The 27,091-nt window shown below is 35.7% G+C and overlaps 1 protein-coding gene across 2 annotated transcripts in view; it reads left to right on the top strand.

Annotated features, from left to right (window-relative positions):
• The first annotated feature begins 347 nt into the window (after nt 1–347).
• LOC111407888 (dnaJ homolog subfamily C GRV2) overlaps nt 348–27,091 on the top strand; it is a 29,328-nt gene continuing 2,584 nt past the window's right edge. Inside the window, exons 1-20 of one of the 2 annotated variants that reach the window (XM_023037585.1) lie at nt 348–1,187; nt 4,413–4,646; nt 4,858–4,945; nt 5,028–5,236; nt 6,283–6,384; nt 6,462–6,524; nt 6,710–8,899; nt 12,404–12,766; nt 14,897–15,037; nt 16,747–17,139; nt 17,281–17,775; nt 18,740–18,963; nt 19,259–19,603; nt 20,806–21,100; nt 21,566–21,982; nt 22,060–22,405; nt 23,802–24,145; nt 24,224–24,688; nt 24,770–24,894; nt 25,787–25,910. In XM_023037585.1, the coding sequence (XP_022893353.1) occupies nt 723–1,187; nt 4,413–4,646; nt 4,858–4,945; nt 5,028–5,236; nt 6,283–6,384; nt 6,462–6,524; nt 6,710–8,899; nt 12,404–12,766; nt 14,897–15,037; nt 16,747–17,139; nt 17,281–17,775; nt 18,740–18,963; nt 19,259–19,603; nt 20,806–21,100; nt 21,566–21,982; nt 22,060–22,405; nt 23,802–24,145; nt 24,224–24,688; nt 24,770–24,894; nt 25,787–25,910 (7,428 nt within the window). In that variant the 5' untranslated portion in view covers nt 348–722. Of the gene's footprint in view, nt 1,188–4,412; nt 4,647–4,857; nt 4,946–5,027; nt 5,237–6,282; nt 6,385–6,461; nt 6,529–6,709; nt 8,900–12,403; nt 12,767–14,896; nt 15,038–16,746; nt 17,140–17,280; nt 17,776–18,739; nt 18,964–19,258; nt 19,604–20,805; nt 21,101–21,565; nt 21,983–22,059; nt 22,406–23,801; nt 24,146–24,223; nt 24,689–24,769; nt 24,895–25,786; nt 25,911–27,091 lie in introns of those variants that run through there. The other variant, XM_023037586.1, reaches the window with a different exon arrangement.

Here is a 27,091-nt window from a genome sequence, read left to right as displayed (position 1 = left end):
ATGTTACCTAGTTAAACTATTAATTTTTTAATACAAAAATATTAATTAGTAATTTTAACCAATATGCCGTCTATTTAACTTATTCGTAATAAATTATTATAACTTGAGAAATAACATTCGTTTTTTTTTAAATATTTTGGATAATTATATATAATTAAATATTCAAATTAAAATTAAGCCCACATTTGATTTAGCCAAAATTAAATATTTAGGAAATTTTGATAAATTTGATAAAATATATAGTTAAAAATTTGATAAAAATAAATTTTAAAAACAAATGTAGAATAAATTGATTTTTAAAATTGTGGCCAAACACCGCAAATTAATTTATCTAAACTCTAAAGAATTGTATTGAATGCTGCAGCCAAACCCTTGCCATCACAACTCAGAAATATTCATATTTGAATTATTTTTTGATAAACACGGACAGTCCAATTTCAGTCACCTCCTCAATATGCCCCGATCGCAATTGTACATCTAAATAATCAATTAGTCATATGCAGAGGGTTTTTGTTGAATTGAATCAGGTTTTGATCCGATCGATTTGTGCAAATAACTTTGATAATAGCTAAATTAGCCCTAGGGTTTTCAGATTTGAAGCTCTGGGTGCCAACCAGTCAAGGCAGACACCTCAGCCGTCGTCGTCGGCAGGTGGAATATGGTTCTTTCTACGGCCTAGTCCGCCTAATTATCACTCGCTTCAGTATCTCCCACAAGCCCAAATGGACTTCGTCAGCCGCCACACAGTCAATTCTTCCGACCCCCACCTGCCTCCGCCCTCATCATCTTCTTCATCTTCGTCCGTCCCACCCGAAGAGCCGGAGTACTTGGCTCGTTATATGGTTATTAAGCACTCATGGCGTGGCCGTTACAAGAGAATTCTATGTATTTCGACTTACTCTATTGTTACTTTGGATCCCGGGACCTTATCTGTGACAAATTCGTATGATGTGGGTAGTGATTTTGAAGGTGCTACACCGATCACTGGGAGGGACGAGAATTCTAGTGAGTTTAATTTAAGTTTACGGACAGATGGCCGTGGGAAATTCAAGGCTATTAAGTTCTCATCAATTTACAGGGCAAGCATATTATCTGAACTGCATAGAATAAGGTGGAACAGGCTTCCCACTGTGGCAGAGTTCCCGGTTCTTCATTTGCGTCGGAGGACCTCAGAATGGGTCCCATTTGTAAGTATTATATCTTCTGGACGTGCATTTTTATATTTGAATGTTTTTGTATCTTTTTTTGCTGCTAATGATCTTTGTGATGGCATGAATTGTGGTCCTTCATGCTTTAGAGAATCACTACAATGGCGGCTGTCTGACAATTTTTACTATCTGATTACTCAGGCCCAGAGATTTTTCTTTTTGGGACTATATTTGGTAGACAAGGCGCTATTGCATGGCCAACTTAGTTACTGGCTTATTTCTTTGCTACAAATGTCCGTGCTGGAAAAAATACGCGGTGAATGAAAACATAATTCAAGTTTAATATAATGTAAAACAAGTACGAGGACTAGGATGAAGTTGTTACCGAGGATCTTGTTATCTTAATGCTTTGACTTATATTCTGTGTATGAATTGAATATGTTGATCATAGAGGAATGGCTGAGAAGGTTGTGTAATAATGACATTTAATTTGTGAAAAGGTTTAGGGCCCTCATTTTGCAAGTAATGCCACGTTATTCTTGGGGTTGTTTCCTACCCTTAGAAAATTCTAATTCTCCCAACTTTTTGAATATGAAACATATATGGTTCTGCCAGGACAGATATTATATTGATGAATTTTGGTGAGCTATGCTGTTTGTCATGAAAGATACTTTACACACCTTTTTAGGTTGATCATAAATGCCAGCTAAAGAAAATAGTGGAATGAGTTGAGATTTTTCCCATAGAAGTGGCATGACTTTCTTTGAGTTTGAGGAAATTGAACATATGGTTGAGATGTATGTTGAATTGTATTTTCTTTATTTCCATGCTTCGCGGTCTGCAGTCATCTAATGAAAATTCAGTATGCTAACTGCCTTCGTCAATTGACTTCTACATCTCCTTGTATAATCTGCCACCACTGGCTAATTATTGACCCTTCATCCAGTCATCTGATAGGAATCAAGTCCCTGAGCCATGTTCTTCTTAAATTCAAAGCTGAGCAATTTTTTGTCTGAAAAATATATCATTATAAAGATATTGCACAGACAAAACTTTTTTCCTTTCTATTAGTATCATCAACTTGCATTTTGCCCTACCGTGAATACTTATGCCGTCATTTAATTGTGTTTACCCGATGCTTGCTTTCTTCGGTAAGGCTTCTTACATGAAGAAGCCCACATTTGCTTTTAACTTGATAATAGTACCGACTTCCAGTCTTCTAGCGGACAACCTCAACGTTACTTTTTGCTAATTATCTTTTCTGGATCACTTTGTTCTAATTTGATATACTACCTCAACTTTCTTTTCCTTCAACATCCTTTATAATTCCTATGGCATGTCATGGAAACTGGAAAGAGGTAGGAAATTGTTTAGAAGCAATTAAATCAGGTTAAAAGCACGTAGATGATTGTTGAACTCTTGCGAAAAGGTAGTATGATCATGGGGTAAGCAGTCCCTTGTGTATATATCACTCTTCAGATTAACATCCATAACAATGACAACAGTTTTTTCAAATCATTTATTAACATTTTATTCATGGTTGGAGATGTATTGGCAGCCTAAAGGATTTTTTTGACAAAAGGCATGAACGAACTGGGATACTTGAAGGACGGAGAATACGGGGTGTAGTTGGTCCCTTTTGTAGGGTGCTCAGTAAAGACGTCATGTGGCAACGGTTTTAGTTGCTCTTATTTTCTTTTCAACTTGATTTCCTTCTTTTACTTTATTTTTTCAAGGAGAGGAAGTGGGTTTCGTAATAGAAGGCTAAAGTGAATATCTGCTTCCCAGTACTCCATGGGCTTAGAAGCAATGGTTTTGGCTAGAGTTCTACTGAAATGAAATTTGAATTGTGAATCATGGACTCACACTTAACTTCATCAATCCCACGATATCACAACTAAATAAGGATAGTATTAAAATCAAATCAAGCCCTCATGCCCTTTTTTTGTACTTTATTATAATGTTAATGATAATGAGGTGGAGAATACGTGGTGCTCGTCCTGCTCGAGTTATTTTTTAATGTCTGGAAATTATTGACGATTTACTCTTGTTTCTGTGTTTTCGATTGTTTCATATTATTCCACCTATGCTGCTTTTCTAGTTCTCTGTGAGTGCTCTCCAGTGTGCGCTCTTATCTCTTGTAAATGAAGGTTTTGTGAAACATTCTTTCAAGGGGTTAGAACTAGACACAAACACGTTTCTACCTCAAGATGGATTGCTATTTATCTAAAAGATACCCTTTGCTAGTTTTTCATGGTCACATGAATATTATTAACCTAAGAATGCTGCCCATTACTTTATTATGTCAGCAGCCTAGATCGAAGATAGAAATCTAAATTTTCCAAGGAAAATTTGAGATGAAATTGAAGAAGATGACATGATTATGGCTACCATATGATGGAGTTACAGTTCTTATTACTGTTCTTCATTTTTTAATCATAATAAATATTAGATATTTTGTATTGTTTTTAAATTTCTTATTCTGATGGCTTGGCGACTTGCTTTTCTTAATGCCCAACGCATTGAAGCAGTGTAACATTTAATGATAGTTATACCCATTGTTTTCAAAAGCTGTTATAGGCTTATGCCTTGAGGTGTGCCTCACATGAGACTTCATTAAACGCCTTGAAACTTACGCTTCAAGTGCCATTTGTAAAGTTTATGCTTTGACTCACTGAGGCTTATGCTTCAAGGCTAGCGAGGTGTGCATTCTTCCGTCTTGCCTTTCTTTGTCATTTTATTACTGGCTTGAACTTTTTAGTCTATTTATTTAACAGCAAAACACTTGCTAGTACAGGATGATGATAAATAATGACTAGACACTTGTAGTGAAGAGGAAGATGGAGATATATGTTGATTATTTTTTTAATGATCCTATTAGCAATGATAAATTGGGAGAGTTGTAGGCTATTTCTACTTTTTGTAGTAGATTATAATTTTGTTGTGCATCTAATTTGGGAACTTGTTATTCATTACTTTGTTGATCTATATTATATTTGTGTGCAACTTAGACGTTTAAATTGTGAACTTTTACCTAGATGGTTTATGTTTTCTATGAGCATATTTTTTTGAATTTTTTTATTGGTTTGCTTTGATGTTTATTGCCTCACCTTACGAAGATAAAATGCCCTGGTACTTGATTGAGCCTTTGTAATAATTGCGTGTATCTGTTATTTGATTAATTTTTCATCTATGTTTTGCATTGCTTATCCAAACTACTCAATCATTTTTTCTTGACTAGTGTGTTGAATTCATCTTGAGCAGAAAATGAAAGTTACACATGTCGGAGTTGAAGTTCTAGAATTGAAGTCTGGAGACCTCCGTTGGTGCTTAGATTTCAGAGATATGAATTCTCCTGCGATAATTCTTCTCTCTGATGCTTATGGGAAGAAAAATGTAGATAACGGAGGATTTATTCTTTGTCCTTTATATGGAAGAAAATCCAAAGCTTTCCAGGCTGCTTCAGGGACTTCAAATGCTGTCATTATATCAAATTTAGTATGGAATGCTCTTCATTGCTTTTTTCCTGATATTCTAATTAAAGAGTCCACATATTTTTTTAACTATAAGATTTTCAGTGATATGTCCTACCCTGCCCCTTAAAATGCCAATACCCTAGAGAACTGTTCTTGTTGACCCTGTTGGATAGTTCTTTATTTGTGGATTTTTTTTCTGAACTAAAACTAATATTGCTTAAACAATTGTCCAGACTAAAACAGCGAAGTCTATAGTTGGTTTGTCATTAGCTGTTGACAGCTCTCAATCACTCTACGTCACAGATTATTTGAGGCTAAGAGGTAACCTCTATTGTTAATATTTTATGTTAGTTTTATCCTTTTAAATTTTTGTAAATTTATCCCGTGCATGTGATACATGCAGCTAAGGAGGCTGTTGGGGCAGAAGAAACTCCTCTCGGTGTTTGGTCGGTGACAAGATTGCGAACTTCTGGACGTGGAACACAACATTCTGCCGGATTGAGTTTGGCACTTGGTCCAAAAGGTGGACTCGGTGAAGGTGGTGATGCTGTATCTCGTCAACTCATTCTTACCAAAATCTCACTTATTGAAAGGCGCCCAGAAAACTATGAAGTAAGCTGGTGATGTTCAATATGTTTTGGGTGTACAGGGATGCCTCTAATTTACACTTAGCCCCTGTTTGGCCCCCATTTTTTTTTTTTCAAAATTCATTTTTCCGCAAACTCATTTTCAACCGTACATTTCATGGGATCCACAAATTTTATCAACTTTTCAAACACACATTTCATCAACATTTTCTTCTTCTTCTTCTTCTTCTTTTTTTTTAATCAAAATCTGTTAGATATCTGATTTTTAGCTAAACCAAGCACGGGCTTAACGTTTTCATCAAAAAATTAGTAAGAGCTTGCATGATTCAGAATATTTGTGAAAGTTAATGTGATAGATGACACAGGAAAAATGTGATAAGTCAATCTGCGTGTGAAGCTTATGAGCATGTGTTTTAAGTTAATTGAATCTTTCTTTCCTGCCAAAAGAAGTTAATAAATTCTCACTTCTTTGATCCTAAGAAAGATTCCGTCTCTGTGCGATCATTTGTCATGAATGACAAATACTATGTTATCATACTTTACTATTTGTGGCTGACAAGGTTGACCAGCTTCCATTGTCACGTTTTAGCTATTGTTCATAGTGAATTTGTTACTTTGTACTGACCTCGCCCTAGGAGAGGGTTTGCACCTTACGAATTGATTTAGTTAGCCCTCAGTATACTTGCCTCATTACTGAAAGGTAATGACCAAATATCTGAACGAGTATTCAAATTGTTTATGGATATGTACACTGAGAACATGTTATGAGTTCAACGAAGATAAAGTTAGGAGACGAAATGCAACTTCTATATCCACGATCACCATATCATTTTAATTTAGATGAGAGTCCAAGAACAGGGAAATATACGTTGGCGTTGCTTAAAACTGAAATATATTCCTATGAACATTGCTTCTGGCTTAAAATCTTTCTGTGGTCTCGACTACTGCTGAGAAATTATTTTAAGGAAGTTTTGGCTTCATTGTCATTGTGCTTTGGGTATGTGTTTGTGATACAATTGGTTGGTGGTCGATAATTATTAAGTTCCAAATGTTTTTGTCGAATGCTTGTAGGCTGTTATTGTTCGTCCTTTATCTGCCGTTAGTGCTCTTGTTCGGTTTGCTGAGGAGCCTCAGATGTTTGCCATTGAATTTAATGATGGATGTCCTATCCATGTAAGTGTTCTTGGCTTATTGGTGAAGTTATATTGTGTTCTGAAGGTGTTAGTTTCTAAAATATGATATGATTTCAGGTTTATGCTAGCACTTCTCGTGATAATTTACTTGCAGCTGCTCGGGATGTTTTGCAAACTGAAGTAGGTAGATGTGTTCTTTCTTGGTTGTGAATTTATTTTCCATTTGCAAATTTTGTTTGAGTGAGTCTGCTTATATTTCATAAATATATCTGGCTTTTGATTTATCTTTGAAGCAAATTGATTGCTCATAGGGAGCTGTGTGCCTTGAAATCGGTTTAAATCTTGTTATGGTTTGGCTTATGCAGGTTCAATGTCCAGTGCCTGTATTACCAAGGCTAACTATGCCTGGTCATTTGATCGATCCTCCTTGTGGCAGAGTACATTTACAATCTCCACAACAGCCACAACGTGCTGTTGCCGATATGGAAAGTGCAACCATGCATTTGAAACACTTGGCAGCAGCTGCTAAAGATGCTGTGGCTGAAGGAGGTTCCATTCCTGGATCAAGAGCTAAATTATGGCGCAGAATAAGAGAATTTAATGCATGTATTCCATTTGGTGGAGTGCCTCCTAATATTGATGTACCGGAGGTGACTTTGATGGCCTTGATTACATTGCTTCCCGCTGCTCCTAACCTTCCTCCAGAATCACCGCCCTTGCCGCCACCTTCACCTAAAGCAGCTGCTACAGTGATGGGTTTCGTTGCTTGCTTACGCAGGTTGCTGTCTTCAAGAAGTGCTGCCTCACATGTGATGTCTTTCCCTGCTGCTGTTGGAAGAATTATGGGTCTGCTTAGAAACGGCTCCCAGGGAGTGGCTTCTGGAACGGCGGGACTTGTTGCCGTACTTATTGGTGGTGGCCCAGGGGATTCAAATATATTAAGAGACACAAAAGGAGAACAACATGCAACAATCATGCACACGAAATCTGTATTATTTACTGAACCCAGTAATCTAATTATCCTTGTCAACAGATTAAAGCCGATTTCTGCTTCACCATTATTGTCAATGTCCGTTGTTGAAGTTCTTGAAGCAATGATATGTGAACCACACAGTGAAACAACCCAATATACCGTTTTTGTTGAGTTATTGCGCCTTGTAGCTGGGTTACGCCGTCGCTTGTTTGCGTTGTTTGGACATCCAGCAGAAAGTATTCGGGAAACTGTGGCCGTAATTATGCGTACAATAGCTGAAGAAGATGCTGTTGCAGCAGAATCAATGCGTGATGCTGCTTTACGTGATGGTGCGCTACTGAGGCATCTTTTGCATGCATTTTACCTTCCTGCTGGTGAGCGACAGGATGTTAGCCGACAACTTGTGGCTCTGTGGGCGGATTCTTATCAACCTGCTCTTGATTTGTTATCTAGAGTTCTCCCACCTGGGCTGGTTGCATATTTGCACACACGTTCTGATGGAATTTCAGCAGAAGATACATCTTATCAGGAAGGTTCCTTAATGAGTAGAAGACGGAAGCGTTTACTTCAACGGAAAAGGAACCGTTCTGGAAAAGCAATATCATCTCAAGGACAGGTTACATCTTCTGTTAGTAATGTTGAAGCTAGTGATCAAGCACAACCGGCAAATACTTATGCATTCCAAGGGTCAGATGGTTACCAAAACCATACAGGTGAAAAATTTTCCGAGTTATCTGTAGGGGTCCCACAAAATGACCAGTCAGCAGCCATTACTTCTCTTGATAATCCTCCCGTTAATGCATATCAGTCGGTCGAAACAAATGTTACAAGTTCAATTGATTCTGATGTTAGCTCATCTGATCCCCAGAATGCTGGTCTTCCTGCTCCGGCCCAGGTAGTGACTGAGAATGGAAGTGTGGGATGTGGAGGATTACTGTTGAATTGGCATGATTTTTGGAGAGCTTTTGGTCTCGATCACAACCGTGCAGACTTGATCTGGAATGAGCGTACTAGGCAGGAGTTAAGAGAGGCTTTGCAGACTGAGGTTAATAAACTGGATTTTGAGAAGGAACGGACTGAAGATATTGTCCCTGGAGTTACATCTACAGAGTCTCTGACTGGACAAGAAAGTGTGTCTCAGATATCATGGAACTACACTGAATTTTTTGTAAGGTATCCTAGCTTGGCTAAAGAAGTCTGTGTGGGTCAATATTATTTGCGTCTGCTACTTGAGAGTGGCAGCAGCAGAAGGGCACAGGACTTTCCACTGCGTGACCCTGTTGCATTCTTTAGAGCACTTTATCATCGATTCCTGTGTGATGCAGACACTGGGCTGACTGTAGATGGCGCTGTTCCTGATGAAATGGGTGCCTCTGATGATTGGTGTGATATGGGAAGGTTAGATGGTTTTGGAGGAGGAGGTGGATCTTCTGTTAGGGAGCTCTGTGCGAGGGCAATGGCAATTGTATACGAGCAACATTACAATGTAATAGGGCCATTTGAAGGCACTGCACATGTTACGGTGCTCGTGGACCGGACTGATGATAGAGCTTTAAGGCACCGTCTTTTTCTTCTTTTGAAGGTACAACTAATTTTTTTCTAATGCTGCCCCATCTCTTCTCACTTAAACGAATTACCCAACCCGGAATTTAAAAAAAAAAAAAAAGGCCCAAGAAGTAGCAAAAATAGAATATACATAATGTTTCTTTATTAATATTCAAGTCATGGTATAAAAACCTGATTCAAGACTGATTTGAGGATAAGATGCTTATGCATTTAGTTTCTGAAAGATGGTCTTGGAGTTGTCATATTGACAGAGTCTTCGAGAGTAAAGCGGAGTTGCTTTGTGGCATCGAGAAACCATGTGACGCACTCTTGCAGATGGGCCAAAAATCTTATAAGGCAGTTGAAAATATTTAGGGGGTTGTGTGTCTTGTTTGGGGCTAATGCTGTAGGGAATTTTTGGATCTTTAGTTACAATAACCCGTGTAGGGGATAGCGCTTAAAAGATTGTGTTACCAGAAATTTGTTGACTGTTTTGAAACTTTTTTGGCCTGCAAATTGGATTTATAAACAGGGGATTTAACTTGGCTTGAGTATGGATCTCTGAGGAAATTGGTTTGTGCTCGAGGAGTTAGCTTCTTATATAACATAGATACAACAGGATGGTCAGCTATGAAAAAAATGGCTTAAGTTGTCAGGTGAAGGTGACTGAAACGTCCACTCACGCTGACTTGCATTTGGGGGTGCCTGAGGTAGATAATCTGTGCTTGGGTGACCTGTTTTCCACCCCCCTGACAACATTCGTGTTGTATTCTAAGTAGTTCTTTCTCCATCAAGCTATGGAAACAACAAAAAGAAAGGGAAAAAATAGATGTCGCACTTTGTTGTTGGCTATGCACTTTTTATTGTAGCCTCCTGGTATTACTGAAAGACAGAAGGTTTTTATTAATATGAAGGAATCACAAGAATTGAGTATCAGGGAGATCAATATTTAATTAAAGAAATGAGACAGTTACAAATGACAATTTCTCTGTCCTTGGTGCTCATCTGGTTAAGCAAATTCATCAAAAGGAACACTGACCTTAGCTCACAGGGATGTAAGGAAACTAATACTTGTTGCACGGGCTATGACTACTATTACAGTTGCCTAAAAGATTCTACTGTTGCCTTCTCTTCAAATAGTAGTAGCCTAATAGCCATCAGAGGGCATCTTCATTAGATCTGCCCTAAGAAGCATGGATAGTGATAGGGGCGCACATATGGACACGGACACCGGACACGACAATTTAAATTCTTTAAAATTGTAGATTTGTATATTATATCGTTATTTTATACTTTTTTAGGTTATAATAAATCCAATACATTTAAGTCTCTTAAATTGGCCGAGTAGCTATTTATTATATTAAGCCGTTGTTTGGATCCATATTTTAGAAAATGCATTTCTCTCTCTCTTATTTTCAACCACACGTTCTTCAGTAAAATTACGTATAAACAAAATTATTTTTCCTTATTTTTGAACCACACATTCTCCAAAAAAATCACTCTTAAAATACATATTTCCTCAAATTCTCATTAAAATAGAGCTCAAACAGGGGCTAAAGATATTTTAAGTTGTACTATGGCCCCTATTTGAGCTCCATTGCAATGAAGTTTTTGGGAAAAATGTATCATGTAATAGTTATTTATTTTTTTATTTTTTAAAGAATGTGGTTAAAAAAGATGGAAATCTTTCGGGTTTGCGTGTAATATTATTTTTATTAAAGAATGTGTGGTTGATAAAGAAGAGAAAGAAGAATGAATTTCAGAATTAATGGAGCCCAAATAGGGGATATATATTACTAGTCTTAGCGAAGGAAACATACATATAGTACGACTTGGAGTGCACGAGGAGTGCCAATGATTGACATTATGGTTCCACTGAGTTAGACGACCTACACTAAGAAATATCCTACCATCTTTATTATTTTATTTGCACAGTGTTGTTTGCTATATCTGCTCACCTGATCTTTTGCTCACTTGTGTGAGTCGAGCCTCCTATTGTGCATAGCAGTTAGTGTTAAAACAACTTGACTTGTACCATATGTGACAAAGCATTTTTGCTGGGACGTTGGTCTGGATTGTGAATTGCAATGGTTTAACTAGTTTGTCTTTTACTTTGAGCAACCTAATGCTGTATGGTTTAGGATTTAGCACTAAATATGGATACTGGGAGAGTAGCATTGAGGATTAAAAACTAAAAGGGGCAATTATTTGTTTTGGAATCGCGAAAACAGTGATAGTAAAAAGAGTGAATGAAAGATCAATAAATAGTTCTGCTCTTTACAGTTGCTGAATAGAACTTGTAACATGGAACTGTTATAGTTCGAATATGTACTGAAATTGAGATGGAAGCTAGTGACTGAAAATTGTTATGGTTGGAAATTGAGATTGAGATGAAAACTGTTATGGTTGAAAATTGTTAAAAGTTTGAGAGGCAGTTTTCATCATCGCCGCAATGAAAAGATATTGAAGAAGAAACCCCAAGTGTAAAAATTAGAGATTGTAGGCATCATGGACGAGATGAATTAAATATAACTTGCCGACCATATTTGATCTCTCTCTCTGACGGAGGTTGTGTTTGGCCCGAACTTTTAATTTTGATATTTAGTTCTTGTATGGATGTGATTTTTAAAAATCACTTTTCTCCACACATTTTCTTCAAAAAAAAAAAAAAAAAAAAAAAAAAAAAAAAAAAAAAAAAAAAAAAAAAAAAAAAAAAAAGAAAAAAGAAAGAAAGAAGTCATTTTTCTTAATTCCTAGAACTTTTTCTTACTAACCACATTAAAAATCACTTTTCTCCATACATTCTCCAAAAAAAATAAAAAATGATAATAATAATAAATAAATAAATAAAATTCAATTTTCTTATTATTATTATTATTATTATTTGAAAGGTAATGAAAATTCATTTTCCTTGATTCCTAGAACTTTTCCTTACTAACCATATTCTCCAAAGATCACTTCCACACAAGCGCTTAGCCCTTGTTTGGTTTAGATAAAAATCTGACTTTAGTAGATTTAGATTTTGATAAATATTGATGGAATGCATGGTTGAAAAGTTGTTGGTTCTATGAAATGTGTGGTTAAAATTAATTATTGACTTTGACGAATATTTTGATAAAATATTTTGGCTGAACCAAATAGGGGCTTAATATCTCTTTTTTTTTTTTAAGTCGGAGGAAGGCTTAACTTTCCTCTTTTTCCTAGCTGTTTGAGCTGACTTTTCCTTCTCGTTGACATCTGAGGTTCTTTTGCTTAAATTTAGAATTGGAAAATCATGATGATATGCCCCTTTTAACAGCTGTTATCCCCGTGGAATCTGGGGCTGTCGTCCTAAGTTTCTAGAATTGCCTATGGTGTGACAATGATTAGAATAAACAGACTTCTGATTTAGAGCAATCAGTCCTGCTAGTTTAGATGAATTTGCTGAAATAAGAATTAGCCCATGGAAAGAAGTTGACCGTTCACGCTGGAGCAAGTTTTTTCTGTCTAAATAATGGGATTATATTTTTATTTAAACTAATACATCTTTGCTGGCATGCAGGTTTTGATGAAGGTTCTTTCAAATATAGAGGCATGTGTCTTGGTTGGAGGCTGTGTTCTCGCTGTTGATTTACTAACAGTAGTTCATGAAGCTTCGGAAAGAACTGCTATTCCTTTGCAGTCTAACTTAATCGCTGCTACTGCTTTCATGGAGCCTTTGAAGGAATGGATGTTTATTAACAAGGATAATGTACAAGTTGGGCCAGTGGAAAAGGATGCAATTAGAAGATTTTGGTCAAAGAAAGAAATAGATTGGACAACCAGATGCTGGGCATCTGGGATGCCTGACTGGAAGAGACTAAGAGACATAAGGGAGCTCCGATGGGCAATGGCTGTCCGAGTTCCTGTTCTTACCACTGTCCAGGTATAATACTACAGGACTGAACAGCTATATGCACAGACTACAATTATTTATGTAAAATATGGTTCATGCTTTATATGACCAACTTGACAAGCTGGTTGCAATTGCTCGTGTTATGATTATTTCTATTTGGACTACAGGTAATGTGTAGTACTTGGGAAGTGTTATTGTGCTAAGAAGAACTAAGGGGATTTCAAACTAATCAGATTCATTATATTCTTCCATTTTTCTCTCGTTTTCATTGTTGAAAAATAATTATTTGTTCATAAAGTCAAATTATAGGTCAAAACTTTAAAAAACTTGCAGGGAGATAGACATGCACTGTAGCTTTTTTTAATTTGATATGTGTATCGATTAATTCAATTCGGAAGATTCTTAAGGAAAATATTAGATACAAACTGCGATACTTGACCAATTAATTTAGAGTAAATAATTTATCCGAGAGATTAATTTTGCGATTGGAGATAACAAGTCTGATATTATTGGACATTGTAGTAAAGAAACTAAAGTATCATGGATTATTTTGACTCTCCATGAAATCAAATTTTCCCTTTGATCAAGATCTATAATTTGAGCCTGAATTCATTTATAAAAATTTAAAGTAATTTGTGGGAAAAAGGCTGAAAGGATTATATACTATTTAAATAACGTTGATTGTCTATAAAATCATTCTGACTAAATTTCTAGTTGGTACCTGAGCTTTGATTGTCAAAATTTAGGTACTATAAAATTGGGTTTCAAATTGAGCTCTAAAATTCTAAACCCTAAATTTAATTTTGACTAATGTCTCTAAAACCTTTGCTGAATCCTCTATCTCGCTCTGGTCACCTTCTACCACTTTTAAATGAGGGTCTCAAATTTAGCCCTAAAATTACAAACACTAAAACCGTAATGCATCTCAAGTAACCCTCATGCAGGTAATCTAACCAGGAGGATGATTGCACTTGGTAGAGAGGGGGATGTTTTTACTAATTGGAATTGCAATCAGAGTCCAACATCAACTTTCAAGTAGTGGGTCATTCTATTCATAACCATCAAAGTTGGGTATGTGTAATAAAAATATACCAACTTGACGGGGGAAGTTGGAATAGAAGTTAAGTTATAAATAGGAAATAGTGTGATATCAATATACCAACTTGAGGGGAGAATGAGGGAGTCGGAATACAAGTCCAATTATAAATAGGAAATCTATTTTAACGTATTTTCTATTTACTTTATATTCTAGTTTAAATAGGGATTAATATAGTTGTTCCTTCTATAGTTAGGAATAGTTTTTTTATTTCGTTTCATGGGTTGGATTGTACTATCATAAATAGAGTTGGTTGTCTATGAATAAAAATTATTCAGCTCAAATTTCATTAAAATTGTCTATTCTGGAGTTCACGTTTCAAGACATTAAACTGTAAATTATAATTATTTTATATCAATCTTTTTTTGTCACAAATAATAGTGGAAAAAATACTGAAGTTAAAAGCATATTTTAACATGTTCTTTCTATCACCAATTAGTTTTTTAATTTTGTTCTTCCTTTGGTTGAATTTTTGGTTTCCACTTTTTAAAAATAATTGTTTGGCTTGTATTGATTAGGATGTACCACTAGCAAGATTTTTTTTACCATATCTGCTTTTAAATACAATTCTAGCTTTATTAGTTTCCAGTTTTATGGTGGGAAATTGGTCTATACAATAATGGAAATGATAACTAAATGCTAAACTAGGTTTGTTTTAGAAAGTAGAAGTCAAAATTCTGAAGAACTGGGAGAACCTTTATACATGTAGGTATGAATGTTCGTATTTATTCTCAATTCACTAATTGGATTTGTGTTTAGTTTTATAAGGAATAAACACTTACAATTTTTTTTTTTTTTTTTGAGTAGAATGAATTACTGTTTTGTTCATTGCATAAAGCTGTATATAACATCTTTAGGGTTAAATTTCATAATACTGTTTTGTTCATTGCATAAAGCTGTATGTAACATCTTTAGGGTTAAATTTCATAATAACTAGAATGAAGTACTCCTTCCATTAAGTTTTCATCTAAATGAAGAGGTTTATCTGCCATTTATATTATAAACTCTAAATTGGGAATATTTGTTGTGGTGATGAATCTAAGAAGGTAGATATACTTTGTCAGGTAGGAGAGGTGGCACTATCCATATTACACAACATGGTAGCTGCTCATTCAGATATAGATGATGCTGGAGAGCTTGTGACTCCGACACCTAGAGTGAAAAGGATCTTATCAAGTCCACGTTGCCTTCCACATATAGCGCAGGTATTCTTTATAGTCCTTGTGCCATATATTTTATATTGGAAATTGAACTTTCAGATTTTTCACATTTAGCTACTACAAAGCTCACAACATAGCTCAGAGATGTGTGAAATTATGGTTGTTATAAACAAAAATGAAAAATATGTTATTAGCGCGACTTTTGCTAATATATTTGCAAAATTCATGGAAGTCTGCATGCTTCTTACTTGGATTAACATTTACTGTTGCTGTTATCAGCATTGTTTACAAAGTGATAACTACCTCAATTTTTAAGTTGGTCATGGAAGTTGTGCATATTGTATTTTATTTTATATTTTGTCATTTTGTCTAACTGCTTGTGCTCAAATTTATTGTTAAAGAATGTTCCTTGAATAGGAGATGTAACTATGAACCCTTCAACGTTACGGCTTTTAGGTCTTTATTTCTGTATTCTGATTTTTGGTAAGCAAAAATTTGATTAATGTGCGCTTGAAGGCGTGCAATACATTACAGGGTTTTTATAACGACGAAAGTTCTCTTACATACCCATTTGGCTAGTGAGTGTAGCATGTTCTATTTCAAAGAATCTCAGAAGGACAATTTGAGTAATGTATCTCCCTCAAATGTTCCTTTTTCTCCAACCTCTCTCTTGTTAGCCATGTATGGATTCTTCACCCTTTGGCTCCTCGTTTCGGACATGACATCAAGGATCTGTGAAACTTAGCTATTCAAAGTATCCCCTAAGGGTGCGCTATTGATGGCTAAAAAGAGCAATACATGACAACATAATTTGAGGTAAACTTGAATGATAAGCTACGCTCTTCATTGAAAAACTAAGCCAAGAAATATATAAATAGTGTGTGCAATATTTAATAAGAGTTCAGTAACAGTGGTGACATAAAATTTTAGGTGTTCAGGTGACATATATTTTCAAGTCTGCTTGTTTTGGGTGCTGGGAAGGTCAAGGCTGAAGTTAGACATATTGGAGCGCTGCATATACCTGAAGGATTGGCAAGATAAGAAATTGAGAATATTTTATCAAAATGATGATGACATCATAAAGACATCTAAAATTATCAGAAATGCCATGCCTAATGATACTCTGTCTTGTGCCATAAAAAGTCCTTAAGATGAATACGATTTGAGAATGTTAAGATGGAGGTTTATGATGAGAATATATGCTAACAAGTGGAGGTGACATAGATTGAAGATAAGGAAAGTACAATTTAGGTGCTTGGGACATGTCTTACATAAGTTTAAAGAGGCTCCAGTTAATAAAAGTGATGTAATCTCCATAGAAAATGTTGGTAGCGGATATGTAGATTAACTATTATGGCTTCTTGTGGTTGGATCTAGAGGCTTACAAAATTATTATTCTTGCAAAACTATATCACTGCAGGACACTTGCGAGATAATAATTATACCGTACTGGGGTGAGATTTTCAATCTTCTTCGTCTATCTTTTTACATTTTTGAGGTGCACTTTAGATAGAGTCATATGTTATCAGTTACTTGGAGAGCTGACAATGAGTTTGCTATTGTTGTACTTAAGTGAAATTATGTAATAGACTCAAATTTTTGGCCATTGATTTTAGCTAAATCATTTGTTGGGCTCTATGCTTATGTTTGATTGTTTATCAAGTTTGCCGCCTTTAATTTTATTTGAACTGTAAGTCTTTAAATATAGGCATGACTAGCAATTTTGTTGCCTTGTTGTCTTTTTGCAAATGCAGGCAATGCTTTCTGGTGAACCAACCATTGTTGAGAATTCTGCTGCTTTGTTGAAGGCTGTTATTACGAGGAATCCCAAGGCGATGATAAGATTGTACAGTACAGGCGTGTTTTATTTTGCCCTGGCATATCCTGGTTCTAATCTTCTTTCGATCGCTCAACTCTTCTCAGTGACTCATGTTCATCAAGCTTTTCATGGTGGTGAGGAAGCTGCAGTTTCCTCTTCTTTACCTTTGGCAAAACGCAGTGTTTTAGGTGGCCTGTTACCCGAGTCTTTACTCTATGTACTGGAACGTAGTGGTCCCACTGCATTTGCAGCAGCAATGGTTTCTGATTCTGATACTCCTGAGATTATATGGACGCACAAGATGCGAGCAGAAAATCTAATCCGCCAGGTATCCCTATCTGTACAATGGGAGCTTGCCTTTGGTGTGTGTCATATTTTATTCTATTTACTTTCTAAAACTATTTACAGTGACTCGTAGTTGTACCAAATAATTACTGTAATCAGCTCAAGTTTGTGTATGGTTTCCCAGGTTATGCAGCATCTTGGTGATTTTCCACAGAAATTGTCCCAGCATTGTCACTCTTTATATGATTATGCTCCAATGCCACCAGTGACGTATCCAGAGCTGAAAGATGAAATGTGGTGTCACCGCTATTACCTTAGAAACTTATGTGACGAGATTAGATTTCCTAATTGGCCTATCGTTGAACATGTTGAGTTCTTGCAATCATTGCTAATAATGTGGCGCGAAGAGTTAACACGAAGACCAATGGATCTTTCTGAAGAAGCAGCTTGCAGGATACTGGAGATTTCACTTGAAGATGTATCAAGAGATGATGCCCCTAAAAAACAAAATTCTGAAGTGATTGAGGGGATTCCTAACATATCAAAGCAGATTGAATATATTGATGAAGAAAAGCTCAAGAGGCAGTATAGGAAACTTGCAATGAAGTATCATCCTGACAAAAATCCTGAAGGAAGAGAGAAGTTTCTTGCAGTGCAGAAAGCTTATGAGCGCTTGCAGGTATTCAAACCACCGTGACCTTAGTGCTAATTCCATCTATATTTAATATGCCAAAACTTTGTTTATAGACTAGCCTCTGTTTTTATCGCGCACCTCTGTAAATCGAGAATAGAAATCATGGACTGACCATGACAACTCAATGCTAACATTGATCTACTGACCCTTCTGGTACACACCTTTTCATTTATGAATGAAATTAAGTTCTACAGGGACATGAATTGCTAAAGCCAACCCATCTTTAATTTGCAAGGCAGTTGAAAATTTTCATCTTTTTGTATTTTAAAACAAACAATATTTTCAGAGGTTCTTATCGGTTGAAGAAAGCAATTTGAGAAATACAGAGTGACGAGCACGGTATATTAAATATGAAATTACTAGTGAAATTCTATGATGCCCCTAATCTTTATTTTATAAATTTGTCAAGCGTAATTTAGTCAGCACTTTTAAATAGACATAATGCACCTGTTTCTTTGCTGTGGGCCCACCAATTTTCTGAGTCTGACCGTTGAAACTAGCTTTTTTAAGAAACAAGTTAGCCAGTTGACTAAACCATGATTTCAATTGTTGAATGCTCACTTCTTTTTATCACAAATATGATTTCTACACATAATTTACCTAACATAGCACAATTCTGAAGGGTGATCTGGCCTCCAACTGAAATTATTTGCTCTATAAAAAAAAAAAAAAAAAATTTTAATCAACATGTTTGAAGAGTCTTGCTGTTTCTTTTCCGAAAATCTTGTATCTCCGTGTCCATCACACTTGTCCGTCTCGGTGTTTCGTTGCATGGTGTTCCACTTTCATAACTTCATTGGGATTTTAGCAAATATTTATAATGAAATTCATAAGATGAAGTGGCATGGTCAAATTTATAATCAATTTCATGATTGGAGTTTTACATGATACTGTCCATGTTCTTGTCTACTACATAGTGACTTGCTGCATTCTGATTCTTCTCTTTTAGGTAACTATGCAAGGGCTTCAAGGCCCCCAGCCTTGGAGGTTGTTGCTTTTGTTGAAAGGCCAATGCATACTTTATAGGCGATATGGGGACGTACTGAAGCCGTTCAAATATGCTGGATATCCAATGTTGTTGAATACAATTACAGTGGACAAAGATGACAACAATTTTCTTTCCTCTGATCGAACACCTCTTCTTGTTGCAGCCTCAGAGCTTGTTTGGTTGACGTAAATGCTTTGTTCAATACTAAACCCATGTTTGAGCCACATTCTAGGAAAAAAAATGCATTATTTATGTCAAATCAATGGGAAATGTGTGGTTAAAAAATAAGGAAAAATTTTAGATTTGTGTGTAATATTATTATATTGAAGAATGTGTGGTTGAAATTATGTTAAATCACTATTGAAGAATGTATTTTTTCGAAAATAATGTGGCTCAAACAAGCCATAAATACTTCTTATCTCTATGGTGTTATTTCCTACTTTGATTATATTTGCTTATTTCCATACTTAATGCTATCAGCTGTGCTTCTTCTTCGCTGAATGGTGAAGAGCTTGTGAGAGATGATGGAATACCACTACTTGCAACTCTTCTTACACGTTGCATGTGTGTGGTCCAACCAACAACTCCTGCTACCGAACCATCCACCATCATTGTTACCAATGTCATGCGAACCTTCTCTGTTTTGAGTCTGTTTGATAGTGCCAGAACTGAGATGCTTGAATTTTCTGGTCTGGTTGAGGATATTGTGCATTGTACTGAACTTGAGCTTGTGGATGATGCTGTTGATGCTGCACTTCAGACTATAGCTCATGTTTCTGTATCCTCTGAATTTCAAGATGCCTTACTAAAGGCTGGCGTGCTGTGGTAAGCCTAAGTTACATCTTTATGCTTTCTGCAATTATTTATTTATTTATTGATGTAAAGATTCGGACACAAAATTCGAGGACAATTTATTCCCCATTCAAGTAAACACAAACAATTATTTCATTCCAAATCTGCTGCATATATATTAGAGCTCCACCGCTGAAGCAACTAGCTGCTTTAGCTCATAAGGCACCTGTCTATCCCGCCAAATCCTGAAAAAAATGTCGTGGTTCCTCCCTATCCAAATAGACTAACTAACAGCCAATTAAGGACATCTGCACAAGATTGTATAGTCTTGTGATATCCTGAAGGACAAACTGAGCCGGGCATACGGAATACCATTTTAACCAAAACTCTGTTGCAAAACAGCAACGTATAGAAATCGGTGAATAATGTCATATGTTGCTCACACATAACTCAAACATCAGAGTAAACCCTGGCAGGGTGTTTACATTCTTGTAATGGGTACATGAGTTTTACCCTTTAAATGCCCTTAGCTTGTAAGAGGAATATTTATATTGCTATTTTTAGGATGTGAAATGTTTTCTTTACAGGAAAACATTTGTCCTTGTTTTCTGGTATATTACTTTTTATTATTTTTACTGGACTTCTTTCACCATTCCATGCCCTTCCCTTATCTCATTTGTATTGATCCAAGTGCGGTAACTTCTCTTGTTATTTATTTGTTGTTTTTATATTTTTCTTCAGGTAGCATATTTGATGTTTTATGAAGTATATTCCCTATTTCATTTAAATATTCATGTCCGGTTTTTTGTCTATTCTGTTCGTTTGGATTTTTTATTTTTTTATGAGATACAGAGCTTATATGTACTGAATGCTGTTTTGAACAAAGTTTCCTATGCATTATAGATTATGAAATGAAATTACAAAAGCATCAGTGTTGGAGGCCGTATTCTATTATTTCTCGATCTGTAGAAAGCAAAATTCTCACTGCTTACATGTAAGGTATAGAAGATTGGGATTTATGAAGCAAAAGAATTTGGAGTCCATTCCTCTCTCTGCAGTATTTGTGCTATATGCTTAAATGTAAAAGAACTGTTCCATTTTAGCAATTTGTTACAAATGGTGGAATTTATCAGAAACTGTTATATTCTGATTGTGTTTTCTGCAGTAAGATTTCTACAAATTCAGTCCCATATCTGGAACTTGTGGGTTTACACAGTTAACCTTATTTTGTTTAGGTACCTTATACCACTATTGCTTCAGTATGATTCTACTGCTGAGGAATCAGATAAGACACAGGCTCATGGTGTTGGAACAAGTGTTCAGATTGCAAAAAATTTACATGCTGTACAGGCATCTCACTCCTTGTCAAGGCTTAGTGGTCTGGACACCAGTGACAATCCTGCGCCCTATAATCAGGTTGCAGCTGATGCCCTTAGATCTTTGCTAACACCTAAACTTGCGAGTATGCTGAAAGATACACTACCCAAAGATCTCTTATCCAAATTAAACTCAAGTTTGGAGACTCCTGAGGTAAATAGGTTTTGGACTTTCACTTTCCATGTTGGACAGTTCTATGCTGCAAAACATTGAATAATTTGCTTCGATTATGAATTGCTTATTTCACTTTGCTTACTTCAATAATCCAGGCAGTACAATGTAGGATGATTTTCATATCTAATGGGACTTAGAATTGGTCATTCTATCTATCATACCTAAGTCAATTTGCAGTGTTATTTGTTTCACATTTTTGTTACTAACTTGCATGTTTTTAGGTGTCATTGACAAGTGACAGAAATGTTTTAATGAGTTTCAAGATTCCATTTCTAGTCAGCATGTGTTAGTTTTACTTATTTTGATCTTTTAGATGGCATAACGTGTTGACACACAATGTGTCCATTAATGTCTATTGATTGTTAATTGCTTTATGTACTCATATTTGTCATTATTGAATCCCCACTTCACTCATAACATGGTTCTCACCATTTCATCTGGCAGATAATCTGGAACTCCTCAATCCGAGCAGAACTATTGAAATTTGTGGACCAGCAGCGTGCAAACAAAGGTCCAGATGGATCATATGACCTAAATGAGTCGCATTCCTTTATATATGAAGCATTATTGAAGGAACTTTATATTGGCAACGTATACTTGAGAGTTTATAATGATCAACCAGATTTCGAAATTAGTGAACCTGAGATCTTCTGTATTGCCCTTGTCGATTTTATATCGCATTTAGTTCATGATCGGCCTGCTGCAGATTCAGGTATTCACGTTAATGGTGATATGACCACTGAATCATCTATGGAGCAGCTTTCTTGTGATGATTCTTCTGAACCCATTGATATGAAAATCATGGACAAGTCTGAACTTGAATTGGTTAAGAGCCTTCAATATGCGCTGACTTCTCTTCAGGTATGCACCTCCTTTTTTTTGTTTTTTAATTTACTAATTTAGTTGTGGAGTCTGATGTATCTGTTCTGCAATTCCAGCACTTATTGACAAGTAATCCCAACTTAGCCTCTATGCTCTCCACAAAGGAAAAGTTACTGCCTCTTTTTGAATGTTTCTCTCTTCCTGTTGCTTCAGCAAGCAACATACCTCAGCTATGTTTGAATGTTCTGTCACGCTTGACAACATATGCTCCCTGCTTGGAGGCAATGGTTGCGGATGGTTCTAGTTTGCTTCTTTTATTACAGATGCTCCACTCATCACCCAGCTGTCGTGAAGGAGCTCTTCAAGTTCTTTATGCCTTGGCAAGCACACCGGAGCTTGCATGGGCAGCAGCCAAACATGGCGGGGTGGTCTACATTCTTGAACTTCTGTTACCTTTGCAAGGTGAAGATTTCTATTAGTATGTTGAAATTTAAATCATATTTGCAAGCACACCAATATATCTGAGTATAAAACAGTGAGCTACGAGGTCAAACCCAATTATTGTTAAAATTTAGAAAATTTAATTTAATCTAATCTAGTCCATATTTAAATTATGATTCTAGCCTACTCTACGATATTGAATTTGTTCGAACTAATTATGACAAAAGAAATGAAAGAATTAACTCAAACAAATTGAAATTGGAATGTGAGTGATTAAACATGCAAATGATTTAGAAATATTCCAGTAATTAATTAATTTCCCAAATTAGATCGACACTTTTAAATCAATCAGTTGTGATCTCATATAATTAACAAGTAAGCCAAGTTAAATAAATCTTTTACAGGACCTTTTGCTTACCTTCTTTGCTTAATATACAAAATCCTTGAGAATTCTATTTATCAATCAAATTGCAAGAAAAATAATCTAAGGAAATTGCATTGATCTATATAGAATTAAGCTTAAAGTAATGAAACAAATTCCTAAATTTAAAAAAATACTTGACATTAATGATGAAAGTAATTTTAGATTTGCTAAATGCTAATCTTGTGAATTAAGAACCATAAAAAATCAAGAGGGCTTAGGGATTATTACTATGATAAAAGATAAATGCTTGATAAAACTAAGTATTGTGTTCAACATCTGTTCAAGAAATTTAAAAGAACATATTTAATCCAAAGACAGTGAATAGTTAGACCAGCCATGAATCAAAGAAATATGAATTATGCGAGTTGTCTCTCCATGTAGCTCCTCCCCTGCCAATCTTCTTTCTTTCTTTCTATGAAGCTGCTGCTTCTAATCCTTTATATGTTCTGCTCTCCTTTTGTTTCTTTCCAAGACAAAACATACTGCTAATCATTCTGCGGGCTTGGAGTTGCCACCCACTTGGCATTATCTATCCTTTTTCGATTTCTTTTCCATTACTTAATTGTTTCTTTTTCCCTCTCTCTTTTTTACCTTCGTCCACCCTCCGGCTTTACAATTTTACTTGTTGACTTAATTCTTTCTTTTCCTTTCTCATTTTTCTATTAATTGTTGTGCTGCCTCTTGATCTCATGTTTATATATACAGAAATTATCTACCAAGCATCGGTGCTTAGCTTGAAGACTCACCATAAACTTATCCATCGGTAAATTGATGTGGCATGTCATTGGTGCTTAGCATAAGCCAAGCACTGGTGCTTAGTGTATGTATTGTAATTTATTCCCTCACTTTGAATGATTGATCTTGTCTACAAAAAGCATTAATAATCTTTCATTCATCAATCAACTTTGTTGAGGAATAAAATTTAGGGCAAATTAGTTAACAATGATATGCTCATCAGATAGTATTCTATTTTTACTTAATATTGTCGTGCAGAAGAAATTCCATTGCAGCAAAGAGCAGCTGCTGCTTCATTACTAGGGAAACTTGTTGGGCAGCCTATGCATGGGCCTAGGGTGGCAATAACTCTTACTAGATTTCTGCCAGATGGCCTTGTGTCGGTCATCAGATATGGTCCTGGTGAAATGGTTGTGAGCGCTCTTGAACAAACAACAGAGACTCCAGAACTTGTATGGACACCAGCAATGGCTGCCTCACTTTCCGCACAAATTGCAACAATGGCTTCTGATTTATATGGTGAACAGATGAAAGGGCGTGTTGTTGATTGGGATGTCCCCGAACAGGCATCCAGCCAACAGGAAATGAAAGATGAGCCTCAGGTATAACTGGGAACATTCAATGTGCTCAAGAATGCTTTAATTCTGTTATCTGACTGCAAAATATTCATTTGAATGTAGGTTGGGGGAATATATGTTAGGTTATTCCTGAAAGATCCTAAATTCCCACTTAGAAATCCAAAGAAATTTCTTGAGGGGCTGCTGGATCAGTATCTTTCTTCGATTGCTGCTACACATTTTGATGGCCAAGCTATTGACATTGAACTTCCTTTGCTACTTTCTGCTGCACTGGTTTCTTTACTGAGGGTATACCCTGCTCTTGCGGATCACGTTGGATATCTTGGTTATATACCCAAACTTGTGTCTGCAGTAGCTTATGAAGGAAGAAGAGAAACAATGGCCTCAGAAGATATGAGGACTAATGATTCTGATCAAACCTATGAAGCTGAGGATGGATCAATACAGCATACTACGCAAACTCCGCAGGAGCGTGTGCGCCTTAGTTGTTTACGTGTCCTACATCAACTTGCAGCTAGTACCACATGTGCAGAAGCTATGGCGGCAACTAGTGCAGGGACTCCCCAGGTATGTGAACTAGTAATAAGCCCTTGTTAAAGCAATCAATATGGTTTCTCTTGGGTTTCATCCCGTTAATCTTGCTTCCAGGTGGTTCCACTTCTGATGAAAGCTATTGGTTGGCAAGGTGGAAGTATCCTTGCTCTCGAGACCTTGAAGCGAGTTGTAGTTGCGGGAAATCGAGCAAGAGATGCTCTAGTTGGCCAGGGTCTTAAGTGAGTATATTAGGTGTCTTTGATATGAGCATTCAACACTTGTACTGAAGTCTTTTGGTACTTATTATATTACTTGCTTAATAAAATATGGATGTTGGTGTTGCTACTTAAAATGATTAGACACACTTAAATTTAGTTCAAAACTTCAATGTGAAGTTTCATTAGGTAGTTGAAAAGCAAGCAGCCAAGCCATAAGAAGTTTTAAATACATTGAGTATGTCTGTGTATAAATGCATCTTTTATATGTATGACATAAATTGTAAATTAATGTACTTTAATTGTATTAAATTAGCAATTAATAACACTCTCTCTCAACACAGTAGCTGTTATAATAATTATGCATGTAATCTTGTAGTATATATATGTGTAATATAGTTGCGTTATATGAATGTGTTCATTAAATATGAATATCTATACTTAATTTAATTGCATCACCAAATAGTTTCACATAAATTTCTGAGCACTTATTGTTATCCATTAAGTGTTTCCGATTTCATTTTTGTCATCCCGTATCTTGTTTTCTGACTAGATGATAACTTAGAGAAGTTTTATATAAATTGATTGCATGTAGAAAATTCATGAGCATAAATTCATTTGTATTTTCATTTTTCTTGCTCATTTGCTTGCTTCCATTCCTCGAAACCTTTGATTAATGGACTTTGGAGCATGGTATAAAGTTGACCTAATATTGGGAGGTGGACCCACTGTGTTAAGGAAACACTAGACTGTATCATTAGTTGATTTGGCACCTATAGGTTATAGAAGGATTACTGAAAGCTTGGATTGAATTTGTTTGATTTAATTTAAATTAGGTTAGACATGCATCTTGAAGAAACAAACATTTCATCTTATTCCTGCCACTTGATAGTAATATAAATTGTTGCCACTGTAGGGTTGGCCTCGTTGATGTTCTTCTTGGCCTTCTTGATTGGAGAGCTGGGGGAAGAAATGGATTTTCTTCGCAGATGAACTGGAATGAGTCAGAAGCATCAATTAGCCGAGTTCTTGCAGTTGAGGTCAGACTATCGTAAATTTCTGTAGACATTTTTAGATGGTTGGAAGCTTCAAATATTTCAGTCATTTTATTTTAATTTTCCTGTCCTCTTTTGGAAGTTCTGCATTGTTTTCTTCTTTGTGAATCAATGAACTTGGTTCTAAGGCATGGAAAATGAGTAGTTCACAGTGCTTTTGTATTCTTTTTATTTTTTATTTCTCTCTTTCGTTCATAGAGATCTCAACTTAGTTTTGAGATCTTTTCAATTTCTTCATGGGTTTGAATATTTAAGTCAACACAACTTAGGACACCGATATTATACAGACAATTAGACGTGTTTCTTTTCAAAAACTTAGGGCATGGATATGCTGATTACAAACTTCTTTTATATCAAGCTTGAGCGTGGTTTGGTTTGAGTCGATTTCGACTTCAACCCGAAACAAAAACCAGATTAGTTGGTTTAGATGAATTTCAACCCGAATCGACCCACTCTAACTCTTAAACCGAACCGGTTTGGTTTGATTTGATTAGTCGGTTCGGACTTTTAGTCCAAATTGATTTTTTTTTTAATTTTTTTAAAAAAAAGAGTCCCAATTTTGGGTTCACTTAGATTACAAGAATTAACATAACTTAATAACTTTATATTACAAAAATTATCGACTAACAAATAAAGCCAGGTTAATGGTAAAAGATCAACAAAAAACTTCAGAAATTTTTATTTTATTTTTTTATGCATTATGTAGCCCGACTTACTGAGTAGGAAAAAAGGCAGTGTATAATATAATGAGCTTGTAAAAGAAAATTTCTCGTGCTATTATTTACTGGCAGAATTATAGATATGTGTTAAACGAAATATAGTTAGAAGATTATGGTTTAGCTTTTGATTTTTATTTTTCTTAAAAAAAGGGTAAACATGTAAGTGGGTTGTGTCGGATTGTTAACTAGCGGTTTGAGGTTTCAAACCATGACTGAGTCAACCTACTATGATTTTGTTTAAGAAAAAACCAAATACGAAGCAACATAAAATAAACCAAATTTGATATCCAGACCAAACTAATTACCTGTGTTAAACAGACCCAAACCAACTTGAGTTGGTTCGGTTTGGTTTTTCGATTTTTTTGCCCAGGTATATGTATCATATTTTTTACGCCTTTTTATTCTTTAATAGAAATAAGCCCCTGTTTGATAGCCATTAAAATGAGT

The sequence above is a fragment of the Olea europaea genome, chromosome 13 (genome assembly GCF_002742605.1).
Source record: "Olea europaea var. sylvestris chromosome 13, O_europaea_v1, whole genome shotgun sequence".
In the NCBI taxonomy this organism is placed as follows: domain Eukaryota; kingdom Viridiplantae; phylum Streptophyta; class Magnoliopsida; order Lamiales; family Oleaceae; genus Olea; species Olea europaea.
This window is presented reverse-complemented; position numbering and strand designations above follow the sequence as displayed.